Source organism: Mycteria americana, chromosome 5, assembly GCF_035582795.1.
Source record: "Mycteria americana isolate JAX WOST 10 ecotype Jacksonville Zoo and Gardens chromosome 5, USCA_MyAme_1.0, whole genome shotgun sequence".
Classification (NCBI taxonomy): domain Eukaryota; kingdom Metazoa; phylum Chordata; class Aves; order Ciconiiformes; family Ciconiidae; genus Mycteria; species Mycteria americana.
Window position 1 is genome coordinate 61485386 of NC_134369.1, and position 24533 is coordinate 61509918.

At 39.1% G+C, this 24533-nt stretch overlaps 1 protein-coding gene and 1 long non-coding RNA gene across 6 annotated transcripts in view; one reads left to right on the top strand and one right to left on the bottom strand.

Moving 5' to 3' along the window:
• LOC142410665 (uncharacterized) overlaps positions 1 to 15303 on the bottom strand; it is a 50942-nt gene extending 35639 nt beyond the window's left edge. For 2 of the 4 annotated variants that reach the window (XR_012775999.1, XR_012775998.1), the window contains exon 1: positions 14826 to 15303. This is a non-coding gene — a long non-coding RNA (uncharacterized LOC142410665). Of the gene's footprint in view, positions 1 to 14814 lie in introns of all 4 variants that reach the window. The other 2 variants (XR_012775997.1, XR_012775996.1) reach the window with 1 other exon arrangement.
• A 192-nt stretch (positions 15304 to 15495) lies between these two features.
• Positions 15496 to 24533, top strand: part of PPP2R5C (protein phosphatase 2 regulatory subunit B'gamma) — an 84535-nt gene continuing 75497 nt past the window's right edge. Inside the window, exons 1-2 of one of the 2 annotated variants that reach the window (XM_075503594.1) lie at positions 15496 to 15638; positions 17362 to 17427. In XM_075503594.1, coding sequence (XP_075359709.1) covers positions 15612 to 15638; positions 17362 to 17427 — 93 coding nt within the window. In that variant the 5' untranslated portion in view covers positions 15496 to 15611. The remainder of the gene's footprint in view (positions 15639 to 17361; positions 17428 to 24533) is intronic. The other variant, XM_075503595.1, reaches the window with a different exon arrangement.

The following is a 24533-nucleotide window of genomic DNA, read 5'->3' on the forward strand; positions in this document are numbered from 1 at the left end:
ATTATTCCTGTAATACATTGCTTACACCTTCACTTGGGCAAAGCAGAGATAAATCAGCTGCAGACTTCAATTAAAGCATGTAGACAGAACTTAGAAAAAAAAATTTGCACAAGTTTGAGGAGTCCACTGTATCAAATAAAAAGCCACAGTAAATTGCTCTCATCAGGAATAAGAAAGCAGAGGAGGAGCAACTGTCCTGGTCATCCCCCCGAACTCTACCTGATGCAGCACAGCTGTAAGTTTCTCCATGTTCAGAATAAGAATTCTAATTTCTGGAAAAAAATAAAGTCTAAATGGTGGTGTCTAAATCATAGTCTGGTGGTGATGTGGACATTCTTCTTCAGTAGAAGGCCAGAACATATTTTACACACTTGTTTTCAGCAACTGAAATCTACACTGTAACACAGTCAAGTCATTTAGACCTATGCTTGACATACTGAACATTATACTGTTCAAAACTAGACAGTGTTTTTCCTTAATGTCTATTATGTGTTCACAATACATGTTTATATTACTAATATGCCAATACTTAAATTAATGTGTGTATTTACTCAGTTATTTTGTATTGCTTTAATTTTAAAAGTCAATAGGTTCAGCAATGGTTAGTATTTATAGAAAAGCTCCATCCAGAGAATAAAAGTAACAGTGAAAGTGGCTTAGAAAATGGGACCTACGAGAGGAGTAAAGGATCTGAAAGAGTGCAGGACTTGATAATTCTCTTGATACATGAAAGGTAGTTATAAAAAGATGATCTTCTACTGCTTAATGTATCCACTAGAAGGAGGACTGGAAGAAGCACAGCAAATATTAATTAAATCTTACATTGAGAAGAATTAGAACATATATTATGATAATTCAGTAATGGATGGGAAACTAAGCAACAGACCCACTAAGGCGGCTGCAAAAACTTCTTTACCAAAGGTTTTTAAGTAAATTTAAATGTCCTTGTCATAGATTATTTAGGGGAAAAAAAAAAACTGACAAGAGCAATAGGTTACCCTGGATTACCTCTTCATGTGTATTCCACCTTTCCTACATATTTATAATTCTTTTATAATCCTCAGCTGCTGTGATCTCTACTCATTTACAATCTTACTAAAATCAATACAAACTGGGAAAATGGTATTGCATCAGACTGGTCCACTCATTATTAGTAATAGTAATATGACATTTTTGAAAAGGGATCTGAATTAGGTATATATAAAAGCTATTAATAACTAAGAAAAAATCTGTCACCTTTCTTGGATTTTTATTTATTTATTTAGAAACACTTACACTTATCACACTTTCTCTATGGTCTTGTGCAAAAATCACCATGGAAATAATTCTCTTGTCTCTTCTTAGCTATCAGTTCATCAGTAACATCAGGCAACATTGTGGGGAATCTCTCCGAACAATTTCTGAAAGTTTGTTCTCAGTACTGAAAGCAGCCACTAGAAAAAGTAACTGGTAGTTACTAAAAAAAAGAAAATCAAATTCTTCAGCTTTGCCACTCCACAACTGAAGCATTACCTGAGTCTTCCAAGTAGAGTGATTTAAATTCAGTTAGGATTATAACTTTATTAAATTTCATTAAGTCATCTTAATTGAAAATTAAGTGAATCTGAGTAATTTTGAATCCAGCAAACTCCAATAACATTTTACAGGGATTTTTCCTTGTTAACTGCTTTTTTATGCCTTACGTTTGTAGAGATAAAATCACCTTACTGTGGTTGTTTTTGTAAATGCATTTTACTCCCGTTTTAGTAGATTTTTGTAGCAACATATGTTAATACCCAAGCATTACAGTTTACTGATTGTTGATGATATTTAAGCAATAAAATTCTGCATGTGACCTCCACACTAAAGAAATCCATAAAATCTATTAGATCTTCTATACTATGAAGTGCTTCATTCAGATAATTTTTTTTTCCTCTGACTGCTGAAACTTGTTTTAAGTTGTCCTCATTTTCTAACAAATGGATTTCATTTTCTCTGAAACCTTTATATGCAATTAAATAGCTGTTGTAATGTCAGAACATGTGTCCTGGATTGCTCAATTAAGTCATTGTTATTATTATTACATAATATTATTATATCTGCACTAACAAGGTACTTGGCTGAAGGCATAAGTGTCCAGGCACCTTCAGTTTTGTTTTTAAATGTACATTATTAAGCCACTGTGAATAGATAACTGCTGGCAGGTATCTTTACAGAAATGGCCAACAGCTTTCACAAAAAGAAGTCCAAATACATTGTCAACAGAGATATTAAACTCTGATCTACAAAATATCTTTAACCAGCAATAAGACTTTTTTTGGCTTTTGTATGGGTAAGGAGACCTGAAACTGAATTTCGGGTTCTGAAGCGTGACCACTCACATGTTAACCAGGGGTATGAGTTGAATTTTTCTTAAAATTTAATCAGCAAGTTGCAGAGGTATTAAGAAAAGTAAGAACCCAAATTATTTGCTCCTATATTTCACCTTTCAGTCTCTTGAATTTTGTGATACTGCTATGAAAGGTGTACTCCAATTGCCAGTGACCATGGAGGACATGGATTTTTAAGGTCAGGGCCACAATGGGCTCTCCTAATTCAGCCACTCTCTGCATAATCTAAAGAAGGAAAACAAGAACATTTAATATCCCACCTTATTCCCCACCTCATCTTTAATACAGAGGCTATATCTGAGGTTGAGTTGGACTTCAGGATTTACTTACACCCCTCAGTCAGGGTTGTGAAAATACCCTTCTGAATGAGCTAGTTGTGCTGGTAAAAGTGCTACCGTAGACATAGCAATACTGATACCGGCAAAAGTGAGACACAGTTTGTCTCACTCAAAGAATTAGAATAAGCATGACTGCAAAAAAAATCGCCTCCTAAGCCAGTTTAAGATCCATCTGTACCTGTTTATCTGTACAAACTCTTTAGAGTTTCTTACAGAAGGACCAATACTACAAGAGAAAAGGCCTTGATCCTGGTCCTGAAGGTCAAAAAAAAGAGCAGGCAGAGCAGCAGGGAGACCAGTCTGCAGCAAATCCTTAGAGATTCTGTAATTGATGCTGTCAGTTACCTATCAAGCATTGGTTGCCATAGCTATAGCTCCTTGGTCCCTGTGTACTGCAGTAATATAATCTTGAAGCCACAAAGGCATGAAAACTGCAGGGATCTGTATCAGAGATAAATAGCCAAGCCTTTGGGTGTTTTGGCCAGTGGTACCACCTGATATTAAAAAAAAAAAAAAAAAAAAAGATTAAAAACAACTTGTATTTTGCAAATGTCTTAGATCAAGGACTACACCTGCATGCCATTTTCTCCCAAGCACATAATTACTTTCCCAGTGTATAGAAACTGCCCATTCTAAGGGAAAAAAAAGAATCAATACTTCAAAAGAGCAAGACTTTCAGAGACATTAAGAACTTAACAGCTAATACTGACTTGTTTTGGCTGTAGGCTTTAATTCTGACAACTTTTCAGATCACATTGTTCAGCAATTTAAAAACAAAACAACTCCCCCAAATGATAAGACTATAAATTATGGGTTTGAATGGCTTAAGTTTTAATGCAATAATTTTATTGTGCCTGGTGGAACTGTTAATTAAGAATGTCAAAACACTGTCCAAACCAAACAAAATTCTCTAGATATTTTTGGCCATTTTTCTGGCATTGACATTTCCACTGACTTTGAGGGAGCTGCACCAGTTTATATCAGCATTCAGCTCCCTAAATCCAAAACACCACCCTATTCATTTCATCGCATTACGTAATTTATATTATCAAGTACTAGATTAGTGTAGCTGTGTTAGCTGTAATAAACTATGATACAAGTTACTCTTTTTTGCTCAGACTCCCTCTTTTAAAAATGTATTTTCAAGCAGTGATAAAACATATTAATGTAGTATAGATTCTTATGCAAAAACTAAGCAACCTCATACTCATGGATCAATTTTAATGTCACATCATACATTTTAATTCCTTTTATCCCCTAAAACAGAAAATACCAAGCAACTTGCTATGGCTACTAAGGAGATGTTAGAGCTCAGAAGCTAAATATGCTGAGATAGCTCATGCTGGAAGAACTAATAGCAACATAAAAAGCTAAAGCACAATCCGTGAATACATTATTAATGATGTTTCCCTCTCAAATCAGCAGATGGACACTGAACGGCTCAAGTGACTGGTAATGGGATACACAGCTTTTAATCTCAAAGTAACTGCTTCAGATCTGCCTCATGTTGATCGTAACTGAAAGTTACTATTTGACAGGTATTCGATAGCCAATATGTAATAATGAGCCTTAGTCTAGCTTTTCCTGTAGAATCTGGTTAACAAAGCTGGCATGCTGTTTTCAAACTCAGGGTTGAGTAGGCCAGAAGACTTGATTATCCTTTTATGTCTAAAAGTTCAGGCCTTCAAAACAAGTTTGAAACCCAGGTGCAAGTGGGACAACAGACTTAGCACATATTACACTTGTTCAGTTGTCAGTTTCCATTAGTGTCTATCAGGTATTCTTTCAATGACTAAATTAACTTTTAAACAAAAAATCAAAGAGAAGAAAATCAACTTGAGACGAACGGAAAAAACTAATGTAATGAGACAGACTATTGCTTTCACAAAGCCTGGCATGAAGGACATGATGTGTTTTTTCTTTTGTACGCTCAAGGCACAAGAATTTTCAGTAGTGATACAAAAATACAGTATGGATGCAAAATATCTGTATTGTTAAAAAGCATTAATAAATTGATAAAAATTAAGTGATTGTAACTCCCTTTTGCAGGAAGCCTAGAGAAGGCTGGCAGCTACTGTTCTCAATAAAGCTTACCATGTTAAGTGGTCCCCATGAGCTTTTAATTTATTATAGGGTTTTTTCATGTTTACTGAACAGAACCACACTTACATTTTCATGGAACCCAAATGAAATTGCTAGGGTTTCAAACAAGACCCAAAAACTGTCTATATCACCTGGAACCTGACAGCAAAATTGGTCACAATGTAGAACCACTTTTCCTTGAAAAGAAAAATACCATCAGGGTATATTTGGAGTAAGCCTAGCAATAGCCATCTTAGAAATAATTAATCAATCATTTTCAAACATAAGGTCAGTATCATACAAAAGTGTTTTTAATGAGAAAGTTTTTGAAGATGTATCAGGCATGAAAGGGAATTATTCGTGTAAAAGAGCTGCAGACATTTAGCTGTAGGTCATAGAGTTGTTCAGTCAGAATTGTTACAAATACAACTATATTAGCTCCTTGACATCCATGGACGTATCTTCAAGTCTAACTTCTCTCACCTCAGTACGGAACATGAAGACGGATGCTAAAGACAGCTCTCTTGACAGGATTCAACCCTTTAGGTTAAAGACGGCTGCACACGTAATTTAAATCTGTATCACTGTATACCTATACAAACCCATTATAATCGTATTTCAATAGAATGATGGAAACTTACTTCGTATTTAATACTATTTGTTATCACTGTTCTTAGAATCACAGTCAAGATTGCCTCTCTCCTTGTTCTAGGCACTGTAGAGACAAATTGCAGTAAAGATAGACGAGAGATAAAAGATGTGAAAAAGAAACAGAAACACAGAGATTAACTTGCCAAAATCACACTGCAAATCAATGGTCAAATTAAGAATAGAATCCAGATCTTCCAAATCCCAGTCCTTTGCTGAGCTCACAGAGTATTCCCCCGGGCTTTTTCTAAGACATTTTTGTTAGCCATCAGTGTTTACTAGTAGCAATTAATGTTAGACCATAAAAAGAGCTTTTAAACACAAAGCAACCGAACTTACCACCTCTCAGAAACCCACTTCCTCTGTAACATTTACAGAATAATCAAAAAGTTGGCTAAGAAGCTCTTGAAGATACCTGTTGTACCATATATAGTCAAAGTTCACTCAAGCCTACAACAGCCTGTTGGGCTAGCTGGGTATAGTATACCAGCTTCTGCAGCCAACAGCATGCACAGGAACGCAATCGTCAACATCATAAATGATCAACTTCACCTCTTCAGACCAAATGACACAGGACCTATATACAGCTGAGCAGCCTGGAAATACACAGTCAAAGCTCAAACTCACACATCTGAGTGACTACTGAGCCTTTGCATCTCCTAAGTAATGGATACATAGTACATTTTTTTTAATTGTACAGCTTTTGATCACTTTCATTCTGGCTTCTAGCCCACAAGTTATGCATATAGCTAATTTAGCATTTAATTGAATAATACTATTTATGAAGCATACTGTTAGGGAAGTATATAGCAAAACCAGACCTTTCTGTGAAAAGGACATTTCCTTACTAGCATTTCATATACAGTACCATGATACTTCGGTCTTGAGTTAAAACCTCTGGTTGGTTCCATAATACAAGTAAATTAAAAAAAAAAATCTTAAAATTCATCTAGTTTCTAACATTTTAGATAAATATTAGTTCATCTAGTTTCATATTAGTTCATCTAGTTCATCTAGTTCATCTAGTTTCTAACATTTTAGATAAATATTAAAATGCCTTAACATATTTAGCAGAACTAAAATTCAAATCCAACTTAGTAAAATAAGTTGCAAAAATCCAGCTAACTTGGGGTGAGGAGTAGGATTTCTACATCAATGTATGTAAAGAATCCTTTATTTATATATCTTACATATATCTTACATATATCTTACAATCTATATCTCATTTATTTACACACTTCGTTTACCTTATTACCATTATCCTCTTTACCTATATGAAAGAAGCTTTAAATTTAAAGTGCCATGGGAATTATGGACAGGCAGTTACCAATCTGCTTCTTTTACATGCGAGTAACAGGGATTTTCCATTTCAATTTATATTGAAAAGCAGCTAACTTTAGTTCAAATGCCTGCTAATTCTTTCTCTGAAACAAAAATAAAGGAGTCCATGAAGTAATCTGGGCATTTATTCTATAAATTAAAAAACACAAGATAGGCAAAGGGCTGCCCATAAAACTATCTTGGCAGCCCCTGTGAAAGGAAGGGAAAAACAGCTCTCACAATTGATTCTTGAATCCATGTTACATGTACATGGAACACAGCTCTAAACAGCCAAGAAATGTATGAACAGAGAGTCTTCTGATAAAGTTGGAAAGAAACATGTAGAGGAGCAATAAAAGCAAAAGCAGAGACATACAGCATGATGGAGACATGAGCTGTTTTGTGGAAATTAAAATCTGTAAGAACAGCTGTGATTAATCAGCTCTGCTCACATCAATAAATGCCATTTTCATGGACAGGAAAAAACTGTGGACAGCAAGAAAAGAGCATAAAGTCAAAAAAAAGTGAACCTCTTTGCAGATGGAATGCATCAAGTATAAAGACTATGTTTCATGCTTCTGTGGAAGGCATGCAGGCAAAAAATCTGTGTCAAAGGCCTTGTTTTTTGACTTCTTAGTAATTGTCTTCCCATGTTATTGCCTCTCGGTACTTTTATTCACCTGCCTGGTGTTCAAAAGAAATCCTAACATGCCTAAGAAATGATGACATAAATGTAAAAACAAGTCATACCTACGCAGAATTTTTAAAATAAATACTGAACACAAGATGCAGACAAAGTTAACTTTGGGGCAAAGTCTGTACAGGCATACCAGACAGTCAGTACACAGCATGATATAAATACAGATGGAAAAGAAATCTGTAGTTAAGTTTGCCTAACACTTCCTATTATGAGGTTCTAGTTTGAAAAGCTTATAAACTTTGCCAATGTTTAATTGCTCAGTCTAAATTCTTTCAGAGTATCTGATTTTTTCAAACTTTCAGTAAAAATGGAGCTGACACCTTCTAAAATGTGACTTAAGCAAAAATATTCTGGTTTGCCAAAGCTGACAAATGCTTATAACTCTTATGTTGAAAAACTGAATCTAGAGTGATGGACTTGGGAGTTTTGCCATCCAGTAGAATCTACAGCTGAATTACAGACCAAGGCTCCCAACATAACACATAAGGAGATTTTGAGTGCACCTATACTATCAGTTTGAATCATCACCTGTTTTGTTCCAAAGTTCTCTTCATTAGCATCCACTCTGTGTGCATGCTTGATTATTCTTGGAATACCCTTTGAAGCAAAATAACAAGGCTTCTTCCCAGACAAAACCTAGAAGCCATTCAGAAGCTAGATAGCTCTAGGATATGGTTTGAGTATAAGTCTCCCTCCCCTTGGTCCAACCCTGCAACATCATCCTTGCAAACCTTCTGCGTGGCATGCCCCCGTAACATGCCTCTCTGGTAGCATACTATAGTAGCAGATATGTGGCATACTGCAAGCATTTCTCTCTTTATCTTGGACAAATAAAAAAGGGTATTAGTTATTAAAGACCTTTCAAAATTGTTCAGATGTCTCACATGCAAAGATAGGCTTCAAGGTGCCGAGAGGAGGTTAGTGTGGCAGAGGACTCTAGGCTATCACAGCCCTTGAGCAAAGGGGAATCTTGACTGCAGGTATCACCCTGACTACCAAAAGAGATGCGGTAGGGCAGCTTGATGCTGAGGGATTTCAGTGTAGCCCCAGGCAATGGTACTTAAAAACAAACCTTACCCATCTTAAGGTACACAGTAAGAACTGGCATGATCAGAGGATGTGAGCACAGCAGAGGAGGGATATGTGTGCTGTGTATGTAAAAAGGCTGTGGAAAGGCCTGCAGAAGACCACAGGATCCCTCCAAACACTGCACAGTGTAGATGCAGGCAGCCTGTCCTAGGGGGATCAAGCCAAAGGCTGTGTTGATGGAAGCTACTCCTTACATTCTGACCAGGAAGCACGGATTGCTCCTGAAGCAGATCACAAATCCAGCATACGCATCATCTGAGAAGTTGGACACTTCTGAACATACTCGGAAGCAGACCCTCACGCATCTACAAACTTACAGTATTTGCAGGGTTAAGTCCTGAGTATGCCTTCTGAGTATGTCTTTCTACTCTTCCCACACCGAGATAAAAATATATAGCTATATTAGCTATGAGAAATCCTAAAAAAGGCAGAAAAAAGTATTAAGCGTTGAAAGAGAAAATCTTGTATGGCAGCAACAGGAGGTACAATTAATTGGATCTCCTCATTCACTCTATAAATACCAACTTAAATACAATAAAAATGAAAATGTAGGAGTCTTAGCTGCAGTCACCTTTATGTTACTAGTCTCACTCATTTGATACAAAATTAATCTTTCCTTTGATATCATGTGGGAAGAGGGAACGGTAGTACGTGAATAGGAACATTGCACTTAATGCAGCAAAAACCTGGAATCAACAGACTGCTAAAAATTGCACGAAAACACACCATAATAATACCCAATTTGGACATGAAGAAGAGATGAACTATCAAAAATAAACTTGTCCCTTATATCCTCTGAATGCTAGGCACATCCAATAAATTTTAAACAGATTATTATATCATATCTCAAAGTATCTCTCAACTCATTATAAATACAAAAAATAAAACCACAAAAATAGTGGAAACATGAAAGCAGACATCCTAATTTCATCTATGTTACCAGCAGAGTTGCACCTCTTTCTTTGAGGTTATTTTCCCAGAATGATTCAACTACATGACACGCAGCAAAGCCTTGCTTTTATGATCTTTTTATTTGCTTCACTGAGGCAGAAGAACATCCAGTGATTTGTACAAAGTTTTAATGTTACTGTTTTCCCATCTCTATGGAATTTGGGTAGCAGCACATAAATGCAGGCACTTTTCATAGGAATTGGCATTCTGGATAAGACAAATGGTTCATCCAGTTTACTAGTCTGTCTATCACTTTGACCACCATCCACATTCCCACATGTAGGTCATTTTAATACTTAATAACCACTGTGCAAACTGTGGCCACAAACAGATAAAATGTTTTAACTATCATTAGATATTATTAGATATTTTTGTTATATATTATTTGTCCAGAATATTATTGAATCTCAGTAATGATGCCTGACGTGGTTCAACCCCAGTAGGCAGCTAAGCACCACACAGCTGCTCACCCCCAGTGGGATGGGGGAGAGAACTGAAAGGGAAAAAGTGTGAAATTTCATAAGCTGAGATAAAGACAGTTTAATAATAATTAAAAAAAAAAACAACAACAAAAAAACAAAGGAGAAAAAAAAAAGAAAAACAAGTGATGCAAAAAAACACCCCAAACAATTGCTCACCACCAGCCAACTAATGCCCAGCCAGTTCCCAAGCAATGGCAGCCCTGGCTAACCTCCCCACCCCTCCATTCAGTTTTATTGCTGAGCTTGATGTTATACGGTATGGAATATCCCTTTGGTCAGTTGGGGTCAGCTGTCCCAGCTGTGTCCCCTCCCAACTTCTTGTGCACCCCCAGCCCACTCGCTGGTGGGGTGGGGTGAGAAGCAGGAAAGGCCTTGACCCTGTGTAAGCACTGCTCAGCAGTAACCAAAACACCCCTGTGTTATCAACACTGTTTTCAGCACAAATCCAAAACAAAGCCCCATACTAGCTACTATGAAGAAAATTAACTGTATCCCAGCCAAAACCAGTACAATGCCACAGTAACATACTGCGTGAGTTCTCCATGATCATTATTTATGTTTTTCATGTTCATTTTAAAATTAAGTTCGCCCAAACAGAAATCCAGAATCAATGTGTTATGAATATGGACAATAGCTACTGAAAACGTCTAATACCAGACCAGTTACCAGCCATACGTGACAACATTTCCAACTGGTCCAGGAGCTCCATTTAAGCTCTGGCCTGGGCACCCAAACCTGGCCTGCTTTGTCATAGTTGTATCTGTATCTAGCCCTGTCTCCTTCCAGCATGACTTATTGACTGAGCTTCCTAGATGGACCTCAGGCATACATTGTAGATAGTCTTGTCTCTGGCCCCGGTCTCCTGGATGAACCTTAGACCTATGTTATAAGTAGTCCTCTCTCTGGGCTGGTCTCCTGTAAGCTTGGACTTGCATTATAGGTAGCCTTGTCTCCATTCTGGTCTTTGCCCCTGTCTCCTGTTGTTCCTAAGTGGACTTCTTGGATGGACCCCTGACTTGCTACCTTGCCTTGTCTCAGACTGGTGATTATCGCCATCCTGACCTCACTGGGATGGTACCCTGGTCAGCAAGGTCCCGCCTTTGCTGTAGCCATGCTCTGCTCCCAGCTCCTTCACTCTCCCAGAGCAACCCCACTCTCGCTGCTCCCTGACAGAAGAGTCATAAGCAAGCTGAGTTCTGGTTTTGCCAATAAGCCACTGGGAGCTTAGTCAAAAGTGGGCTTAACATGAGCTTTCACTCCCTACCTGAAGGAAATAGAGTCTTGAATTTTTAACAAAAGTGAAAAACGTCCTAGCAAGCATTTTCTATAATGCTATAATTGCCTAAATAACTGATAATGTTATTCACTACATTCAAAATGAAAACGTATCAAGTTTTTTAAACTTAAGAGGCAAGAAAGAGAATGAAAAGGTTTAAGAACAGACAAAACTCAAAGAAATCTGTATTTCAATGTAATACTTCCACATAGTCACTGAAAATTCTTAAAGCTGAAATTTAGATAGGATAATTAATCATACATGAGCATTTTTTTCGTTTTTTACCACTCCAAATTTTACAAAAATATGGAGTAATATTACAGTTAGAAGGTATCCAATACTCACACTACTATACGTACATGTGATTAATTATGGTTCTGAATGTGCACTGCTGGTTCTGTGTTAAGTGATGCCAATAATTGCCATTTGTAACTATGTGGTCACACACAGGGCTGAAATCTCATGTTGTTTACATGCATGAAGTTCTAAAATTTGACCTGTTACTCATTACCTCAAAAGAGTCTGACTTTTATACAGCTTTGGATAAATTATTTTGTAAATAATTTATTTACAAATTATTTACAATGTGTGTAAAAAACCTTTACCACACAGCAGATCATGACAGCGGGGCATCCAACACTAATGCATATTAAAAGAATTGAGAATTAAAGCCTTACAATTTAGATTGAGAACAGCCCAAGAATTATTTATGTAATTCAGGGCAGGCAGAATAAATCCATGCTGGTGGAGAAGGTTTCTGAAAGATGTTCAAGCTTTTTTGTGAAGTTGAATACACTGGCTTTGCAGCTTTTGATGCTAGGTTGCATAGAAAGCAAAGTCTATTGCAGGTGCTGATGAAGTAGTTTGTTCCCTCAGTTAGTTCCTTCAGACATAATCGGGCAGTTTCACTATTCCTGACAGGAAAGTTACCTTAACTAGTAGTTTGGCCTGCACAAGCATAGAAAAATTGTTTAAATTTCAATGCATCTATCCCAGCCTCTTTACTGCCAGTGGTGCTTCAGTTTTCAGTTCTCTCTTTACATTTGACACAGAGTGCCAGAAAACAGAAGAGATCTGCTTCAGTCAATAAAGAAGTGTTTTCAGAAACAGCCTGCCAATGTTTGACAATTATGTATAATGATGACAGTTCACTGGCTTCTCAAACCTTGTCCACAAGTGCAGTTGCATAGTTTTAGTTGAGCCAAATTAACAGCTTGCTGGCAAAAGGTCTCATTGTCTCCTGTCTTCGCTGCTCAGTTAGTTTTCTGCCATTTTAGCAAGTTGAACTGGCATGCCACCCAATTAAACTAGAGAGAGTGCATGGAAAGCAGTAAAATCATACTACTGGGAACTGAAGATTGTTATCCCTATCACAGTCACAGTGATCTGTTCAATAAACTCAGGCCAGAGCATGACTGCTCAACTGCTGTTGAAAAAAAAAAAAAAATCCAATACAGTTGGAAAGGACTAACTGTGTAAATACTCCCCTTTCACTGGCACACTGGACAGTTGGCCCAGTTTCAAGCTATTAAATATTATCCAGGTGTTTGCATTTCCAATGCAAATTGGAAGCTATGCTACATGCATTCGTTTTTGCTATTTTAATTACAGAGATAACCTAATCAGTCTGAATCTGTCTGTTTTTTGAAAACATCTAGTTTGCATGAAACATGTTCAGAAGTTAATGCAAATGTTAATATAGTCATATTCACACTCATATTACATCATCTTATTTACATAGTTAATCCTACTCTGTAGCAGAATAATTAGGCCCACAGTAATGTAACACCGTAGTAAAAATAAGATTTCATCTTAGCACCGCATGAAAATATAAGTCACTTGTCTTATTCTCGTATTTTATGAAGACACTAGAGCATACAGATGGAACTATTTCTCTTGTAAACCACTTCCACCCACTGATTATTTCATATAATACAGAAAGCCTTGAAAAACACAATTGCTTTCTGTTACTGCTGAATGAGACTCTCCCCAGCAAGTGAGGTGAGGGGGAGTCAAGTTTTCACAAGAGTTTCTACATCTGTGGTCACAAAGAAAACCTCCTAAATGTTAACTGAGTCAGTGCCATCTTTGGAACCTATGTTCAGTCTGACGTATTGATTCAAGGTTTCCCAACTAGCAGCAAAATAAGGACAGACATGCTGCTGCTACTCAGAATTACTTGGGTAACAACGATACTGACAGAGTTTTTCCATTATTTGGAAAAACTATGAGCAATAGCAAGCACAAAGGAGGCCAACAGCCAATGAGAAACTCATTAAGCTGCTTAAACTGATCTAAATCTAGGCTGTTGAGGTCACATCCCGCCCCCGCCACATATTTCCACCCCCTTCCTTCGGCCAGTGCTAGTGTTTACAGAAGCAGGTGGTCGTGTGCCAGTTCAAGGCAAAAAAAACCAAAACAGAAACAACACATCACTTTGGGGGGAGAGTTTTCAACCTGATCAATTCTATGAGCTGGTTTAAGGAGCTGCACAGTACCAGCATCAGCGCAGAGGAGGGAGATAGGAACACAACAGCTGGGAATTAAGAGTAGTTTAAGCTTCTATGAAACTGAAACCAAACAAAGAACTGGAAGCTCTCGAATTTATCCTCAGCTGTACAAACCCTTTCATACACTGATCAAACTCCAAACTACAGATGGAGGCAGATTTCTTTCCCTTGCTGCCTCTTAGTATGTTCAAAATCCACATTGGTCTGAAGTCTCATTTATTAGTAATAACTCATTCATGACTGGCTGTTAACAGAAGCACAATAGTGATAGCTGTGCCTCATTTCTAAATCCTCAAACCAGAGATTAGGGAAAGGATAAAAGGCTGACATAATTTCTTTTCTAGCACTTAAGAAGCAGGAAAGGAAGGGGACTCAAGCAAGAGGAAGCAGCTCTCCATAGTCAGTAGACTTCTTTGCAGTGCCTGGAAAAGGGAAAGTTTCTTTGTCCTTTCACCGCAGCAAAATCAAAGTGTTCAAGTATAATAGATGCAAGCTGATGTTAGATATCATCACATCAGACACAAGTGGTTATTAGAAATCCCAGTTCCTAAAAATGAGAGCACAGCTGCTTGCTCATGCTGGCTTTGATACTCACAGGTTGGGTAAGGAAGGAGATCAATTTCACTTTTATGTGGGTATTTATTAGGCTGTACTTTTTCTATCCTTTAGTAGCACAGCATGATTAGAATTTAATAAGCTTGTCCAACCTAAATTTTAAATGCGTTATGTCTTGTAATTATTATGAGTATTAATATTCCCTGTGCTTTTTCCTCAGCTAATGGTAATTTGAGGCTTAATCTGGCCATGTGATAAACACAGTTTGTAAATTTTCCAGATGAAGTATATGCACCTTTCTTCTTTTGTCTAAGAAGATTATTCCAATTTTTGCATTCTGGCTTTGAAAGATTAAAGAGTGGTTTGTTTAAAAAAAATTATCTCTGGTACAGGTGGGCATCATGAACACAAACACATGTGCACCCAGGCTTTTAAAAACAAACAAGGGATAAAGGTACTATTATAAAATCAGGCTGCAACTATGGAAAGCTCACTTTTTCCTTACCCATATACTGCAAGCATATATTGAAGTCCTCAGACTGATGACGACCACACTGGACATGTATGAGAGGGCCAGCATGCTTCAGATATGGCCTATATTGTTTTATTTTTTTCTTCCTTAAACATTTGTCGCTCTCCAGTGACGGGCTCCCGGACCCCGCACGGCGGTCCCACCTTTCCCTGCATTCACAGCGGCGGAGCCCATACCCCTCCCTGAAACTGGGCTCCGGTAGGCAACTCGGGCTCGGGGGGGCTGCGGGGACCTCCCACTTCCCACGGGGTGCCACCGGCTGAGAAAGATCCTGCCGGAGGCCCGGGGAGCTGAGGACGCCCCAGCCTGCCCGTCTGCTTCCCCTCAGAGAGGCGTCGGGACTGGGGCGCGGGGGCAGAACAGCTCAGCCTGCGGGACCCACCCCAAGGAGTGGCTGGAGCCGCGGGGCCCGCCCCACAGCCCGGGCGGAGCGGGGAGAGCCCCGGACCCAACCCCGGACCCGGCCCCGCCGGCCGCCGCCACTCGGGAGTGTGACAGGAGGGATGAGGGGCGGGAAGCCGCCGCGAGCTCCGCCTGCGAGGTGACGCTCCGGGAGCCGCGGCTCACGTGACGGGGACAGCCAATGGGGAGGCAGCGGCCCGCTCACGGCGGGCGGGGGGCGGAGGAGGAAGGGGGTGGGGGGAGGGCTGAGGCCGCCGCCGTCGCCGAGGACGGGGGGAGCGGCAGCGCGGGGCGGGCGCAGCGCGGAGCGGGGCCGCCGGGGGTTGCGGCTCTCCGGCCGCGGCGCGTGGGGCGGCCATGCCGAATAAAAACAAGAAGGAGAAAGTGAGTCGGTGGGCTCGGGGGGGAGGCCGGGCCCCGCGTCCCGCGGGGAGGCTGTGGGGCGCAGGCCCCGCGGGGAGGAGGGGCCTGGGGCAGAGCGCGGCAGGGTGTGGGGGGCGGCAGTGGCGAGCGGAGCCTGGCGCCGAGGGGGCCGGCGGGGCGCGCCGTGCCGCTGGGGAGAGCCGGGCGAGGGGCAGCCCCCTCCCCTCACCGCTGTATGCCGGCCCCCCGCCTTCCCCCGGGTACTGGGGAGGGGGCAGTTCCCGGTGGGGCCTAGTCCGGGGGGTGCCGTGGCGGCCGGGGGGGGGTCCTGGTATCGTCTCGGCGGGCCCCGGGGGTCCGCCCCGCCGAAGCGGGGGCGCGGAGCCCGTGGCGGGCGGGCGCGGAGTTGGGGGCAGTGGGAGGGAGGGAGTCGGTGGAGGGAGGCCGTGGTTTTGGCGTGCGGGGGAGTGCTGGAGGGAGGGGATGGGAAACGTGTCCTAAGCCGTGCCTGGCGGAAGGGTGAGCTGGGAAGGGGTGTCTCTTACTTCGGGGCTGGCCCGGGTGCGTTGGGGCGGGGGGGGAAGGGGTATTTTTCATGGCGGCACGGCAGAGCCGGGGGGGGGGACTGCCCGGGGACTGTCCACAGCTGCTTGCCCGGTCCCCACAGCTGCTTGCCCGGTTCCCGACCTGGGAAGTTTCACTGCTGCGTGGCTCTAGCTGCAGCTGAAGTTGTGCTTGGGGGATCATCATAAGCACTGAAGGAGCACTAATCGTCACTCGAAATCTTTTCACCTCCTTTTCCTGACAATGGGAGAGGGCCTGGCTTTGGCCCCACTTTGCCTCAGTTTCTCCCGGTGCTCCCAGGAGTGATTTGTCCGGCAGCCACGAAAGGGGCTTGCACAAGTAATGTTCGCAGAAAACTTCTAAATCCAACAGAAAGTTAAATGGATTGCACTTTATTTTATGTGATAGGCAATTAGCCATATGAGTGGAAGTCAGAAACAGTGAAGTATAGGGTCTGCCTCATCCAGCTGCTGTCCCTCTAGACCTTCTGTATTTGGTTGACTTCTGCTTGTCTTTTAGTTTTTCCACATTGTTTTAAAATTAGATGTAGGGAGGTTGGGTGTTGTGGTTTGTGGGGGTTTGTTTGTTTTAACTTTTTCCCAAGATCTTTGCCACTTTTGATATTAAAAACATTCAAACCTTTCTTTGCTTTTCTGAGAATAACAGATCTCAAAAGTATGCTATGGGTGAAGGACACAAGTTAAGTACAATGCTGGGAGGGAGAAATTTGAGTTGTGGACCTACTTTTAATACTAGACTTTCTAGCCCCAAGAACAGACAAAATAATGAAGTGTAAAATGTGTACTGCACTGATGCTAGTTTCAAAGGTAAACTAAATATAAACATTCCTGAAGCTAAAAATGAAAGAGAGCAAGGGTATGTTCTTAGACATGGTTCAAATCACTTGCATTCTTTGTCCCTGCCTGCTTACCTATATGAAAGCTTATCTTTATATACTTTATGGGTGAATTTTGAGGCATAAATAGAATTCGGAAACCTTTCTGCAGGTGAAAAATGTCTAAACAGCTTTGTAGAGACTGACAATTCAGTACAGTATCATTTTTGTCCCGTCAATTTTAATATTCTTAGTGAGTGTCTAAAAAAACCTAATTGCTTGACTTGAAAATCTATCTAGATTTCCTTTTCAAAGTAACTGAGACTGCAAACTTCTTTTTTTAAGGAACCTGCAAAATCAGCCAAGAGTGGAAAAAGTGGCAAAGATGGACAAGATAACCAAGAACATGAGGTAAATATTACTAAAATATGTAGTTTTTTTCCAGGCAAATTTGTCATGACTTTTGATGAGTGTTTTAGGTTTTTCTAGATGGTTATAATTTTGACATGACAGGTGGTTGTGGAACTACTGCCCTGGTATTTGACAAAAAGTGGTTTTAAGACTTAAGATGCTTTTGAGGAAGTTAATTTTCTTTAGAGTAAATAAATACTTGTTTGCTACAGTCTTAAATATTCATCTATTTCCTTTTCGGTTATGAGGTGTACATCTATCTTATTTTCTAGTCTTATTGTGAGGTTTTGGGCTTGTCTTCTAGTTGCTCATTGCAGTTTCTATCGTTCTCTGTAATTCCCAGAGCTCTCCTCTCAAACTGTCAATGTTGGCATGTCAGTTATGTGTCACTACTCTGTTATATTGTCAGGAGACCTTAGGCTTAATCAAAGGCTGCCAGTTGTTTTGTTGTGTGATTTCTTTTTATAGGTACACAATGGAGTGTTCCATTTATGACTGATTGTTATGTTGTTGATGCTGATATTTTTTTTTCCTTCTGCATTGCTCTCTGTTTTGCCCACCAGCAAGGTGCAGTGACTTGAAAGGGGTCAATTACATCATTACTCACTCCCTTTCCCACATTAGTCCAGAAACTCAGAATTAATACATTTGCTTCATTTGGAAATCCACTGTTTAGGTGGATTCTGAAATTTCCTTTAAAATCTTCATACCAGCCTGAATGTAAAATGCTACACTGAAAAGCTTATGTATTTCGGCCTCTAAACTACATGTCTTGATACTGAAATACAATGTTTGAGAACAGAATACTTATCCAGCTTTACCATTTTTTCCCTCCCTGCAATGACTGTTGGGGGTAGGTGGGTGGGAATATTTAGTATACTCTTTCTGATGCACTTCAGTGAGTTTTTGTATGTTTGTTGTGCAGAAAGATGCATGCTAGTGTCAAATTAATAAGATCATTAAAACTTGTAAACTTAAGTATTTTGGCAAATTCAGATAAAAGAGTGATTGAGTTTTGATGGAGGGAGCCTAGCTACTAGGAGGGATCTTAACTACTGGGAAAGCTTTTAGAATGAGATAAGAAATGTATCGGTGTAGATGTTTACAATGATTTAAATAGATGTACTTTATTGTGATATGTTCTATCTTTACAATATATTGCTGTGATGTTAAAAAGAGTATTAGCTGGCTGTAATTTTAGTTCCTGTGCAATTGTAAGGGTCGTCATTATCAGCTTCTTTGCTGTGCATTAGTTGACTGGTTATTTTCTCAAGCCTCTGAATGACAAGCTGCTGAGACCAAAACTGATTTTCTTATTCCTTCTTCGTACTTCAGGATAGAGTGTAAAGCTCCCGTAGTTAATTAGTGGAGAGCTTTAAATGTTAACTGAAAATGTATATGCTGTTTTCTTTGTAATTTCTTTCTGTGTTTGCACATCTAGCTTTTTTTTTAACTTAAAATGTGGGTGACACGAATCTCAATAGGAGAATATGTTGTCGTGTTCGTGCATTTTTCTTTTTCAGTTGTCTTTCCAGGTGGAATTCCCAATGAAAAGTACAGTTTACTTATATTATCTATGGTACTTAATCATATGTGAGTAGGGGCGGAATGGGAAAGGGATTGGGAACGTGACTGGCACATATACTAGGATTGCCATTCCCAGTGGGCATTATTTAGCCTCCATACAATTTTGAACACCTCAGTGCTTGACTCATTAACTTAATTAATAGAATAATTGCACACAAATAGTAATGTAGACTTTGCATTCTAATGTGGCTGGCTGTAATCGTGATGTACGTTAGCTGGTGCTTATATGAGCAGAAAGGAGGCTATTTGTTAACATAGTGAAGATTAGTAAATATAGAAATATTCTGGAACACACTGTTAATACATTTTTAGGGTTTGTTTGGTTTTTTTTCTTTGAAGAAGGTTGTCTTCAATTTCCTTGTACATGTGTTTTAACATGGCTTTTTAAAAATCCCTTTCTAAACTATGAGTAGATTTGGAAATATGCTTGTTCATTTCATTTTTTTTTTTTTTCTCAAAATGCATTTAATGCATATGCATTTAATGCAAATGACAGATTGTAAAGACTAGAAACTGTCTGCTATTCAAAGAACAGGGACAACACAAGCAGCAGCATCCCACAAATACTTTATTTATAGACATTTTTATAGCACTTAACTAAATTCATGATGCCTTGGACTTCTATAGATAAAAAAGCACAACAGATCTTAATATTTACAAAAATGAACAAGTGTTTTTCCTGTCTTGCAGTCAGGGAAACAAGATTTCAGTTGAGTGAAGCAGTACAGCAAGTTTGAAAAGGGATTGAAATGATTCCTGGTATGCCAGGTCAGGATGCCCATGCTAAAAGGGGGTGAAAGTGACTTAAGCTGATAACTTGTATCAGTTTAAAAATCTCAGCAATAGCCCATGAGCATGTAGTACTTGCAGAAGTACTAAATAGTAGCTGCAGCACACAGGTGACCTACTGAAGTCCTCTTCATTTAAATCTCAAAGAATCCCATCGTAGTTGTGTTTGAAAGCAAAGTCTGTCTTGCCTATTTTCCTGTCTCCAGCATTCCCACCAAGCAGATGTTTAGGGGAAGGAATACAAGATGATTTTTTTTGCATTACCCATGCCTTAGTTACTTGATGTAATACCAAAAGAGCCATGCTCCATAAGGAGAGAGGTCCATGTTGCTTCATATTTGCTGTGCGGTCAGTAGCTGATAAGAAGAGAGATTCAGAAACAGAGTAGATGTATGGTCTTCCATCCTGGTATGCTTTTCTGTGAGCCAGTACGTGGCTTAGAAGGTTGCTTAGCTGGGGTGTTTTCATATTATTAATTATTTAAATGACTTCTTATATTGTCATCTGTAGATTTCCTGCCCCTGGCCCAAGCCCTGCTTAATCTTCCCTAGCTGGGAGGATTTTCATTACTTTGATTGTCCTTCTCTGTTTCTGTGTTTTGTTCTCCTTTTCGTGAGGGAGGTACCAGAAATGCACACTATGTATGAGGTGAGGGCACCTCGTTGTTCTGTACCCTAATGCAATTATTCCAGTTGCACATATTGTTCACTTTTTGAACACTTAAGAAAAAGGCTAATATTATTAAGCTCCCATCTAACTTTAGTTTGTAACCTCTTAGTAAACATTAATGAATTAGACTAAATAGTTGCCAGAACAATTGAATCTATTCCTTTAAGTATAACTTAAAGTATAACTTACTTCAGTAATTAGTCCAGGATATTAGTGTCTTCAGATTGTTTTTCCTCTGTGTGGGAGTAGTGTTTCTACTCTGGTGAGATACTTGGGGGGGTGGGGTGGGGGATGTTTACCAGTTCCAAAACCCTATACTCGGAACACAAACAAACAAAAAAAAAGCCCGGGAGTGGGGCTTGGCTATGCCAACACTTAGTAACTTGTGGATATATTCCCTGTGACCTAACTGGCCTTTTTAGAAGTTACTTGCCTCACAGGTAAGCTTTGTTGTAGAGTTCTGTTTTGTCACAGAGGTGTGGAGGTCTCCTTTTGAGTTAAGGCAGTAGTAACTTATGGTCAGTCTAATTTCTTCAGAAAGAGGTGGCTTGGTCACAGTTAATGGTTGTTGAGAAACATTACCTTTTTTGATCTCTAGCAAAAACCTAACACTTCTAAAAATTCAAGTGTTTCTCACAGTACTTCAGCAGTAGTTTTCAAATAACAACCACAGGGGAAGGAAGTTATAATTTTAACCCTATAGACTCTTATTTCTGTCTGTTTTGCCTGTGGGAATGTATGTTCTAAAACCTGCACTTTTTACCAATCACTGCAATGGTCTAGGAACACTTGGACAATTCACTGTTGTGGTTCACCTGGGGGATGGAAGGGTCAGAAGTAGCTGGTAACCTTTCATCCAAGGCAGTAATAGACCTAGAAGATGCTATCACTCCCAGTCACCTATCTGGACTGGTTTAAGAAGGCATGAAACTTCTAAATTTAAAATTGTATTCATTTTGAATCTAGGTGCTGAGTAGTCTGTAGAAGGGAAAGACTACTTTTGTTGCTTAAGAAAGTATTGGCTTGCTGACTTTCAACAAACAAGAACAGAAATCATAACTCTTTCTTCAAGTTCTTCTGCCATGCAGAACAGCAAACGGAAGACTAATGTGGTTTGAGGAGTGTGTGTGTTTGCGTGTATTATCTCATTGTTTCCATGTGCTGCCCTGGTTGGTTCTTTCTACTTTAAAGGTATTTTTATTGAATACAGACAAATCAAAATGTAATAAAATACAAACTGCATTGGCCAGTTTTCTTGCCGTGCAAGAAATTGCTTGATTTATTAACAGCACGTGTTGTTAATGTCAGATTCTAATCACTGTTGAAACCAATTGGAGAAAAAAAATTTAAAAAGCTTTGTTAAGTACTGATCCACGCTTCTGTCCTACCACTGTCTTGCAGCCATCACTTTTCAGTAGTTTTATTAAACACTGGTAATAGCTTCCAGTGCAGCAATTTTGTCAGGCTTTGTTTTCAGAGGTTTTTCTTCCCTGCTTTGTGAAGCCTTTTTTATTTAAAAGTTAATTTCTTAAGCTATTCAACATAGCAGTAATGTTTTTTGGGAATGGTAATGAAATTACGGAAATCTTTCTTTGATGGTCTGTCTTTAAAATACTTCAGCAAAAGTAAGGGCTTTAATCTCTCTGAAAGAACTTTGAGAGGTGGCTATCCAGTTATCTGTAATCACCTTTCCTACATTAGCCAGCACACAGTGGGGAAAGACTATCAGTATTCTCATTACTTCTTTTACTGATTCCTGATTACATGTGCACATATGATTGCCACTTTCCTTAAAAATAATAAATAAAAAAAGGGATGGGGAGTAGAAGTGGCATTGATGGTTTTGTGTGGGTTTCTTAGCAGAGATCATATGTAGAAGTGTCCTGATGTTAAAAGGAAAACTAGGAATAGACAAAAGCAATAAATCCAGCATTTTTTGTGTTAACAGGTTCCTGTGAATCCGTAGCAGCAAGTTATTTAGAATATAACACTTTCTATATACTGCTGCTTATTTTTCTCGTTTCCTGTTTGTGATTTTCATTGCAATGCTATTTAAGATGCTGTACCAGTTATTAGTAACCCTGAGACACAAACATGCCTGATCTGACCTTGAAGATGGTGTATGGAGACTCTTATACAGTGTTTAGCTTGTGACTAGATTTTTCTACTTCAGAATTTTTGAAGTTATAGTTGAAAGGCTTAGCACAGTTAAGTACTTATTAGGCAATTCATTAGGGACTACAGAAGAGGAGCTTGAGGTTTGGGGGAGGGGAGAATACTTTTCCATAAGTTCTGGGGGGTTTTTACCCCCCTTGTTCGCATGTATTAGGACTGGGACTGCTCCTAAATAATTTCTGGAAGTATCTTCTTGCCACAGAACTTTCTTTCAATCAGCTGAGATAATCCAGTTTTAATTGTTTAGTATGCTAATTTGTACTTGCATGTGATTCAGTGTATGTTCTTTTTATTGCCACTTATGTAAAGCAGCTGTCACTTAAGCTCTTTTCCATTATTATTGTTAGATGGGCAGTCTGTCACTCAGTGGCATGGCATTTTTGGATGCATTGAGTTCAGCATCTTTGAGGTATAAGATTCTTCTGTATTTGTTCTTCATAGAAACAAATGTCTTTTTAAAAGAGATATATTTAGATATGTTTATCTCTTTTAATTAATGCCTGAAGTTAAGTATTTATTTATTTATAACATTAAACAGTGTTTTAAGGGTTTGGGTAGTATACCTTACCGTACTGTCGGTTTGATGCCAGTTTATATAGCTGTCTAGATCAAGAACGGCTGATAGCTTGTGTAAAGCATCCTCAAGCCCCCAGGTTTTCAGTGGGACAAATCAATAAGCTATGTTTGTCTGGTGTATACGGTGCCTAAAAAACCTACCTGTACCCTAGCTGTTTCTTCAGTATGTATTTGGTAATATGTTCCAGCTGGACTGATAGGCAGAGTAGCCAGTGTTTTCATGAGTCAGTCCCATGCAGTAGGTAAAATTGATTTGGAAATTGGTGGTCTTTCATTTGGAAGAAGACAGATACTCATATTATTAAATAAATTTGGAATTTTGAACAACTAGTCCTCTCAAGTTTGAATTGCAGAACGGCTATAAATGGACAGTACTAGCCCTTCTGTTTTCTGAAGCTTTGTAGGGCTATTGGTTTGGGATTTTACTTCTAACATTAGCAAAACAGGACTTTAAACCAAAACTGCATGTAAAATCAAGATGGATTTTTCTCTTCTATCAGCTACGTAAGTGAAGTCTCTGGGCTTTGGGGTTTTTTTTAATTGGTATGCCAGCTTCTTTAAAAAAATTAATTTGAAAACTAATTTTTGCTTATGGCTTGCAGTTCTGATTTTCTTTCCTAAAGAGAATTTTTTAATGGGTTGATATAACCATTGAAAAATACTTAAGTGTTATAAGGTGTAACCAGTGAAAAATACGTAAGGGAATATACCCTTTAGTACTAAATGAGCGCTATTTACTGACTAGAAAGATGCACTATGTGTTACTCTTAAAGCAGCTATGCAGTTTTTTGTTTGTGTTTAACTTCTCTAATTTCCTATTTTCAATTTTTATTGACATCTTGCCTTTTTATTTTGGGGAATTGGAATTTCCTTCTGCATCTAAAGCAAATATATCTTAATACGGATTAGTGAAAGAGGTTACCTTAACAGTGCTTGTTATGTAACTTTAATATTATGCTTTTAAAACTAATTGAATTGATTAAAGAAATGTACCAAACACTGCTGTATACAAATATTTTGTTACCTAAACGGAGATGCTTCTGAAAACAGGATCCTGTGCCCTTCTAGTTCTTACACAATGCTGACAACTACTTGTGTAACATATGACGTGTGAGGTCTTTGGTTTGTGGTTTGTTTTAGTTAGTACTTGCTATCCTCTACTTCCTAATCATGCTTTTAAACTCTCTGAATCCTTCCTGAATGGAAACACAGCAGTGAAGGCAAAGGCTGTTCTAATCAAAGAGAGCAAAGTGGTCATCAAAAATGGATATCAGCAGTTTGTAAACTGAAAACATCCTTTTCATCCTTTG